At 49.3% G+C, this 9762-nt stretch overlaps 1 protein-coding gene across 3 annotated transcripts in view; it reads right to left on the reverse strand.

The window, feature by feature from the left end:
* Positions 1 to 9521, reverse strand: part of LOC115097671 (hippocampus abundant transcript 1 protein-like) — a 33396-nt gene extending 23875 nt beyond the window's left edge. The window contains exons 1-3 of one of the 3 annotated variants that reach the window (XM_029613619.1): positions 9315 to 9521; positions 7000 to 7095; positions 6430 to 6492 (exon numbers count right to left, since the gene is read on the reverse strand). In XM_029613619.1, the coding sequence (XP_029469479.1) occupies positions 6430 to 6492; positions 7000 to 7095; positions 9315 to 9398 (243 nt within the window). In that variant the 5' untranslated portion in view covers positions 9399 to 9521. Of the gene's footprint in view, positions 1 to 6429; positions 6493 to 6999; positions 7096 to 8459; positions 8514 to 9314 lie in introns of those variants that run through there. The other 2 variants (XM_029613617.1, XM_029613618.1) reach the window with 2 other exon arrangements.
* Positions 9522 to 9762: the final 241 nt, after the last annotated feature.

Here is a 9762-nt window from a genome sequence, read left to right on the forward strand (position 1 = left end):
CATTGTGAAGAAGTTCTCTGTCTCCAACTACTGGTACCCAGGGGAATTCCCACAAGTTTGGACTCGTCTGCAGGACGAAAAGAAAGCCTAATTTTGGATTCTAGAACCTCCTCCTGCACTTTCTAATATCCTTGGGATCCATATTACCATGACAGTGGGTTCCTCTCCAATACTCTCTAAAATCCTTTCGATGTGATGTGCAAAACCCATTACCTTCTTACCAGGCAAGCAAGTTACCAAACGATCCACATGCCCACCAGCCACCCAGATATCTAAATTCCTAATGATCAAATTGCCAATAATGGCAGTCCTCTAGGAAAATTGATTCTTACCTGCTAATTTTCATTCCTGCAGTACCACAGATCAGTCCAGACTCCTGGGTTTTGCCTCCCTGCCAGCAGATGGAGACAGAGAAAGTTTTACATGCACTGCTACTTATCCACGTGTGCCACCTGCAGTTCCTCAGTATTAATCTATACCCAAGCAAATCTCAAAAATTCCATATTTTTCCAAAAACTATCAAAATGTCCAAAACCCTCAAAATATGAAAATATCCTCTGCTATAAAAAAAACAAACAAACAAACAAAAAAAACCAGAATGAGCGGACGACTCTCCCCCCTCAATAGAATGGGTGGATTCTAGACTAATCTGCCTTGCAAAAGTATGTAGTGACTTCCAAGTCATTGCCTTGCAAATCTCTTGTGCAGAAACAAGCTGAGCCTCCGCCCACAAGGCCGCCTGAGAACGCATAGAATGAGCACGCAATCCCTCTGGAACCGGACGACCACGAATCATGTAAATGGAACCAATAGTCTCCTTAAACCAATGAGCAATACTAGCCTGAGAAGCTTTGAAGCCTCTTTTCACTCCACAGAACAAAGAGGTGATCGGACCTCCTGAAGTCATTTGTTACCTTGAGATACCTCAACAAAGCTCTTCACACATCTAACAACTGGAGCTCCCTCGCATGAGGAGCGGACATGTCCATTGTAGGAAAGGCTGGAAGCTCCACTGTTTGATTCACATGAAATGCAGATACCACTTTCGGCAAAAAAAAGAAGGTACTGTCCTCAACAAGACCCCCGAATTCGAAATCTGAAGGAATGGGTCACAAGACAAGACAGAGCCTGCAACTCAGAAATCCTCCTAGCTGAACATATGGCCACCAGAAAAACAACCTTAAGAGTCAAGCCCTTCAGCATCACCCTACTACAGAGTGGTTCTAAAAGAGCCTCACACAAATCTCTGAGGACAAGATTAAGATTCCAGGATGGACAAACCCACTGAAGCGGAGGACGCAAATTCTTTGTTCCCCTAAGGAACCAAATAACGTCTGGATATGCAGAAATAGAGGAACCATCTATCTTGCCACGAAGACAACCCAGAGCTGACACCTGAACTTTAAGCGAGCTGAGACACAATCCTTTGGCGAAACCTTCTTGCAGAAAAGACAAAATGTCAGGGACTGAAGACCTGAGCGGGTGAACACCTTTAGTGAAGCACCAGGACTCAAAAACCTTCAAAACCCATACATAGGAAATATTAGTAGACTTTCTCCTGGCCTGCAACAACGTAGTAATGGATAACCCCTATGTCTCAAATGCCGCCTCAAGCCAAGCCGCTAGACAAAAGTAAGCAGCCTGGCCTGAAAATATGGGTCCCCGATGAAGAAGACTTGCCAGATGACTGAAGCGAATCGGCCCGTCCACAGCCAAGTTGACCAGATCCACGAACCATGGATGCAGTGGCCATTCCAGTGCCACCAAGACCCCTTCTCCCTGATGCTTTTGTATGTGACAAACACCTTGCCCACAAGCAGCCAGGAAGGAAAGACAAAGTAGAACCCCCGCAGCCAAGGCAGTACCATAGCATCGACACCCTCGGCCCCGTGCTCTTGTCTCAGACTGAAAAATCAAAAGGCCTTGGCATTCAAACGAGTTGCATTAAGTCCACGTGGGAGAAGCCCCACTGCTTGCGAATGAGCTGCATCGCAGACTCTGACAACTCCCACTCACCCAGATCTACCACCATCCGACTCAAGTAATTCGCTTGAACATTTTCGGGTATGTGGGATGCCGCTATTCACTCCAGGGGCTGCTCCGCCCAAAGAACTAGTTCTTGTGCCTCCTGGGCTACTGCTCAGCTCTTGGTTCTGCCCTGTTGACTGATATAAGCCACCATCATCGCATTGTCCGAGAGAACCCTCGCTGATCGACCTCTCACTAACGGTAGAAATTCCTGCAAGGATAAGTGGACCGCTCTGATCTCTAGCCGGCTGATAGACCACGCAGACTCTTTCACGGACCAGCCACCCTGAGCTGACAAACTGCTCCCCAACCAGACAGACTGGCATCAGTAGTAACTACCACCCAATCCGGATTTCGAGGTCCACACCCCAAACGAGACTGGAAGTGAGAAGCCATCGGAAAAGGCTCTCCCGTGCGACGCCCTCGAGTGGCAATGGAAGTGGAAACTCCTCCGAGACCAGGTTCCACCGAGCCAAAAGCGCTTTCTGCAATGGTCTAATATGAGCCAACGCCCACAGCACTAAATCCAGGGTTGAAGCCATAGAGCCCAGAACTTGCAAATAATCCCATGCCTTGGGTACTCGTAACTGCAACAACCGCCGAATCTGCTCCTGCAGCTTCAGCACACGCTCCTCTGAGAGATACATTTTGCCGACTAGAGTGTCGAATCGAGCCCCCAGATACTCCAAGTCTGCGTTGGCAACAGGCAAATCTTCGCCATATTCACCACCCAGCCAAGTGACTAGAGGACACTGAGAACCTTGTGAACAGACTGGCAACAAAGAATCTCCGATTTCACCCTGATAAGCCAGTCATCCAGATAGATACGGATGCACCAAAATCCCTTCCTTCCGGAGAGCCACTGCCACCACCACTGTCACTTTGATGAAGGTGCATGGCACCATGGCCTTTCCGAAAGGCAGAGCCTGAAACTGAAAATGTTGCCCCAGAATCATGAACCGCAGAAAACGCTGCGAGTCTTGATGAATGGGGATGTGCAGATAGGCCTCCTTTAGATCCAGAGATGCCAGAAACTCTCCTTTGCGAACCGCCGCTATCACTGACCTTAGGGTTTCCATCCAGAAAGGTGAAACCCTCAGTGCTGCATTTACTTTCTTTACATCTAGAATCGTCCGGAAAGTCTCCTCCTTCTTTGTGACCACAAAGTAAATGGAATTATCTTCTCCTGTGAACCTCTTCACGGGAAACTGGAATCACTGCCCCCAGGCGTCGCAGAAGGTCCAGCGTCAACCACTACTTGTTTGTCCAAGGAGCCGCATGGCGAACTAGAAACAAATCGCGGATGGGACAAGGAAACTCTAAAGCGTCGCCATCCTTTACCATGCTGAGAACCCACTGGTCCTGAGTAATTCTGGCCCACTCCTCGTAAAACCGCGTCAGGCGACCTCCTATAATAGGAACAACGAAGTGGACCAGCTTCGCCTCATTGCGAGGACTTAACCCTGAATCCACTCCCCCCAGCAGCACCTCAGAATGGTCTTCAGGACCGCCCCCGAAAAGAAAATTGCCTATGAGGCCTGGCGCAGCTCTTGACGGACAAGTCCTCCTATGTACCCCGAAAACAGGAACGCACCTCAAAAAAAAAAAAATATATATTTTGCCCTTAGGCTTATCCTCCGGCAACCTGAGGACCTAATTACACCCAAGAGACTGCATCAACTGCTCAAGGTCCTCATCAAATAAGAGTCGACCCTTGAAAGGCAGCGTGCCTAACTGCGCCTTGGAAGAGATGTCTGCCGCCCAGTTACGCAGCCAGAGCAACCTTCTGGCAGGCACCGCAGACACCATAATCTGAGACGAGGTACGAACCAAATCATACAGAGCAATTGCTCCGTAAGCAAAGGCCACCTCAACCATGTTACCTCCTCGCCCGACTTTGGCAGACTTTCCTGCATCTGCTGCACCCAGCGGAGACATGCACGTTGCATAAAACTAGTACAAACAGCAGCATGCAAATCCAGGGCTGAGATCTCAAAAATCCTTGAGGTGCACCTCCAATTTACGATCCTACATATCCTTCAATGCCACAGACCCTACCACAGGGACAGTCATCCTCTTAGTAACCGCCGAAACTGCAGCATCGACTTTAGGGAGAGGCAATGAATAAAGCTTTGCCATGGCCCTTCCCATCTTTAATCCGGCATTGGGAGCTCCCCATTCTGCTTCCACCAACTTCTCTACAGACTTGTGATACGAGAAGGCCGACGGGGGACCCCGTATCCCATCCAGGACTGGATCCGCCCCCTCCAAATCAGAGTCTTCCTGGAGGATTTTGACTCCTAGAACCTGAAAAGCCACAGGCAGTAAGGCATTAAGCTCTTCCTTTCTAAAAAAAAAAAAGGCATACTACCTTCGGAGACCGGGACTACTGGATCATCCCCCTGACCCGCACCTCCGGCCACCGGATCTACCAGAACATCCTGGTCAGGAGTCTCCCCTGCCCCCAAGGGAACCTTGCCAGATTCATTGGACTCACCCCCCCGGCCCAGAACCCGAGGGGGGAATCCAGCAACCTCCGGACAGGGGATACCCAATTTCTCCCACAACGATCCTGTTTTAGGCCAACCATAAGCCCCTCCGTTGGCTGGACCGGCAGGGACCACAAATCCCTAGCAGCATAAGCTGCCTGCTGCTTGGCCAGGTAAGCATCATGCAGCAGCAGCAGCATAAAGTCTGTTGAGAATGGCCTTAATGCTCCAGACCCTGCAGGAAAGGAGCCAGAGACTGGCAGCATGGGGCTCCCTTCCTCCTCAAAGACCCCCTGATTGCGTCCAGAGACAGAATGGGCAGGAGGCAAGCATGGGGGAGCATCCCCTCCCGCTCCCTCCCCCCCCTCGACGGCGTGGCAACAGCCGAAAGTGAATCCAAGATGGCGCTAATCGGAAAGAGATCAGCACCCTGGCCAGAGCCCCGGAGCAAAGCCAAAATGAAAGCGGGAGGACCTCCAACGCTGTTTTGCGGCTGTAGGGCGATCACACAAGCCCTCCCCACCCTCTGAAACACCCAGCACATAGCCCGAGCCAACTAAGCCGCGACCGTGTTGAGCTGCACGTGCGGCATGCAGAGCTGCGGCCCATTCCGAACTGGGAGAAGCTGCCCAAAGCACAAGCGGGAGAAAATAAACCTACTTCAGCCGCCAAACACTGAGGAGGAAGCCGCCTGCACAGCAGAGCCGTGCTACTGCCTTCAGTTCTTTTTATAATTCACCTTTTTTTTTTTTTCCAGATTCTCTGAGACACAAAGTCTACAAAAAAAGAATAGACTGCCTCAGAGCAAAAGGATATCTGGAGCCTGTAGCCGCCTGAGCATCCTGGTGAATGAAGAGGAGGGATCTGGACCACCAGATTTACACCCCATGGGTGCACGGGCTAAGCACACACAAGGGTCACCAACCCCCGGCTTGCTCGCCTCAACCGGACAGGGAAGAACCCACCAAGATTCAAACACCCCCCCCCCCCCCCCCCGGGAGGAAGGATCAAAAAGAAAAAGTTGCCCAGACTGCAGGTTTTGCCCCCATCTACCATCTGCTGGAGACAGAGAAATACTGAGGAACTGCTGGTAGCACATGTGGTTAAGTGTCGGTAAATCTTTCTCTGTTTCCATCTGCTGGAAGGGAGGCAAAACCAAGGAGTCTGGGCTGATTCTGGTTACGTACAGGGAACCCTTCCCACCTGGGTACTCATCCCCTGAATATACATTCTTGAAGTGAGAGGATAACTCACCACCAGGAGACCAGGTTCTAGCTACAGGATCACTTCCTGCCATGCCAAGGTGATGCTCTCCTTCCAGGAGACCTTGATCCTCCACTAGCAGTCCAGGAGCTGCCAGAGTGGAGGAGAGACTGCTCTACCATGTCCCTCAAGGTCTCCTCTATATTCCCTCGTCTGCCTCAGCCACTCCAGCCTCCAGAGATCGGACTTATTTTCTGGGAGCCAGGAGCTCTTTGCATGGAGTGCAAACATATGATCTCCCCAACATGCAGTTGGTTCCTACTATGTACATTTGTTTCCTGCCCCCTAACTGGGCAATAGTCTATAAATGTAGATTCAAGTCAGGTGGGTGGAGCAAACAAGTAAGGAGACACCTCTATCACACTCTCAAAGAGGCAATTAATATGCTTTTAGAACTTTTTTTTATCACACTTCCAAACAGCAAATAATATACTTTAAAGCTTTATCGCACTTCCCCTTGGCAAACAAAAAGGATTAGCATATTAGACAGAAACCATTTTTTTTCTAGTGTAAAGTCTTGCTCTCCCCAGCTCTTGCTTCAGTAGCAACTCCCTCAAGACTGCAGGCACCCCATCAGGCTGCTGTGCTGCCTTCGGGCAGGTGTCTCTGGAGCAGGTAATAGGTGGGAGATGTAGTAGAAATGTCTTACCTTAACTCCATGGATCAGGCCATTCATTAAGAAGGTGTGCTGAGGGAACGTCTGGTGCAGCACCTGGAGAGAGAAAATTGTTCCTCCATTAGCCAATAATGCGGTGCTTCAGTGGCCACAACAGAAGAGCTCTCAGCTTCTCTCCTGATACACAGTGGCCACAAGGGGGACGCCCTCAGCCTCTGCGAATGCACTGTACGAGCTAAACAGGAGGAGGCAAACTGGTTCTTGCAAGCTATAAAGAGGACTGGTTTTAAGGATATCCTCAATGAATATTTATCAGACATATTTATCCTCTTTGTCTGTCTTGCACAAACTGCACGCACCAAGGAGAAAGCACTGTCTCCTATGTGTATTTGTACAAAATTGCAGGTGTCTAATAGTGCTTTAGACATGATAAATATTAGTAATAGTAGATCTGAGTCTAATCAATTTGCATATTTCGGTTATTATGAACACCTGAGTTGTACATGGCACTCAGTCAGCCCTCCCCCTCTCAACTTTGTAGCTCCATCTAGGGTCTCACACTGGTCCCCCCTGCATTCTTCTGTCACTGCCCCACATACTTACCGTCAACATGGGAGTCGTGAGTAAACCCCAGGCGAAAAACTCCAGGAAAATAACCACCACCGCATGGTAAACACTGGGGTCCCCAATACCCTGACGCTGAAAAACAAGAGTGATGCCCTGTTACTGCTTGATAGCTAGACTGGGAGAATGAGGGCATGGGGCCAATCCCTTAGTGCTGCAGGGTCAGTCAGGGGAACAGAATCTGTGACACCACAGCCACCATCCCCTCTTTACTAAGTATTGGGAATTTAGGGACACCCCCAACACACATACACCAGCACCTTTCACTGTATTGAAGAGAGGTGCAGTAGGCCTTCTGTGCCTTTCCAATCCTCTCCAAGCTACCAGGGAGGATGAAACACTGAGCGATAAAGCAAGGGTCTAGTTAATGTTTAATTCTGATAGTCAAAAGCTTCCATGAGTCTGCCTGATGAAAGTTTTCCATGGGACACAGAATGGAAGAGATGCTGTAACCAGAATAAGCCCTACATGTCTGAACATGGAAATATTCTCATGCTTACTGTCAAACTGATTCCTTTATTAATCTCATGGTTAAGAGGAAAAGTGCACATTTTTGGAAATCTGACCCTTCTATAGGCTTCAGTTCTGGTGAACATTTAAGAGCACATTTTTGGAATTACAGTAAACCAAAACAGAGGATAAATTGCAGCTTTGGCAGTAAATGATCACTCAGTACTGAGGTTCTCTGACTTCCTTTACTGCCACACTGAAATGCCCCATCTCCTGTTTCTTCAAGACAGGACTCCATGTTCATGTTTATTATTAACCTCTTCTCAAAATGGAATGGGGACATTTTCAGTGCTTTGTCTTATGATTTGGGCTCCATCAGGGAGAGCTCAGCTAGGCCCAAAATGCTGGTTGGGGCAATTTCCAAGAAGTAAATCAGACCCAAAGTCAAGGCAACCTTCGCCTTATTTATATACCTGTGGCTGCTATACTTGAAGATGAGGATTTGCCTTTTGGGCAGGGAACCCAACATGGAAATCTTTGACATAGGCCCTACAGCTAAAGCTCCTGGCCATTAGGTGGAAAACCAAAAAGGCCTTTGGGTGGAATCTGATACAATCTTTTATTTGAGTTTTCTCATCTTTAATTAAAATTATTACAGGATTTATATTCTGCAATTCCAAGGGCTAAACCTGTTCAATGTGGATTACAAAAAGAGATTGACATAATCTACACAAATCTACAAAATAATATGAATAAATACAATAATAAGTCTAACATAATATAGCATAAACATCAAATAAACATAAAACGCCCTAAATAAGTCCCCTCCCCGATTCACCATCCAAAAACAATGACAGAAGCCATATCCTTGGGACTCACCCTCTTTACCTAGTGCTATGTACATATATGATGCTTTATACAAAAGAGAAAACACAGTAACCTCATGAATGATCACATGACAATTATTTACACAAAAGATCTACACTTACATCACTTTTACACAATGTTAGACGTGATCTGATCATCATGGTAGGACAACAAAGTGGTCTAAGCAGTCAACAGCAACTGGAGAAATCATTTGTTCATCAGATTCCTGATATGCCTACTCTGTGTGCACAGATCAGATACCTACTCTGTGTGCACAGATTATGCCCTGATCAGAGCTGCTGTGCAGCAGCTCTGATCAGGGCAGAAGCTGCAGGACTGGAAACAGAAAAACTAAATGCCCATTATTCTGCCCTCTCCAGACACAGCTGGATAAGAAAGGCACCTGCCCTGCACACCCTACACTCAGGGACCCCAAGAGGGTGAACCTTTCCCCAGGGTGGTGGGTATCATTCCCTGCACCTGGAAGCCCAAGGTCCCGGCCAGAAGCTGCTCCCCTACACCATGGGCTCCCGCTGTTGGTTTCTGGAGCAGCGTTACTCAAGTCGATCCTAGAGTACCCCCACAGCCAGTTGGGTTTTCAGAATATCCACAATAAATATACCTGACAATTACATATGCTGCCTCTACTGCACAAAGATTCTCTCATGCATATTCATCGTGGATATCCTGAAAACCATGACTGACTGTGCAGCCCAGGTCACCTTGACTGGTTTGAGAAATGCTGCTTCAGATACCTACACCAAAAGTCCATGAGGGCCCTTCCTCTTCTTCACCTCCTCCCTGCCCTGGGCCCTCTTCTCTTCACTCCTTCCCTGCACCATGACCCAGTCTCTTTCTCCTCACCTCTTCCATGCCCTGGGGCCCCCTCCCTCATCTCTGCCTATAGCATCCCTCCCCGGGTCTCGCAGTGGCCCCCTATATACCTCCTCCTCATCCCTCTCGGGCCCCTCACTCACGCTGCCTCTATCCTTGATGATGATTTTCTTGACCAGGAGGATGCTACGGTTCAGCCTCTTCTTCTTCTTCTTCTCCCCGGTCATGATTAACGGGTGGCCATCCTTCGCGGCCGGAGCAACCGCTCACACGGACTAGGACCCGAGCCCGGGCCCCGACGCCGCTTCCGGCCGCTGCCACGCCCCATTCCGCCCACCTGTCACCGGCTACTGGGCCCCCCCGTATTTTCACTGGCTGCTCACGCCGTCAGTCTCGCCCGGCCCATCTGTCATCAGCCACTGGGCCCGCCCTACACTTTCATTGGCTGCTCACACTGTCCGCACCGCCTATCTGTCACCGGCTGCTGGCCCCGCCCCCTCTTTCCTTGGTTGCTCACCGGTCCGTCCTGCTCCGCCCACCTATCACCGGCTGCCTGCCCCGCTCCGCGCATGCCTTGGCTGCTCCTATTGA

Source organism: Rhinatrema bivittatum, chromosome 8 (assembly GCF_901001135.1).
Source record: "Rhinatrema bivittatum chromosome 8, aRhiBiv1.1, whole genome shotgun sequence".
NCBI lineage: Eukaryota > Metazoa > Chordata > Amphibia > Gymnophiona > Rhinatrematidae > Rhinatrema > Rhinatrema bivittatum.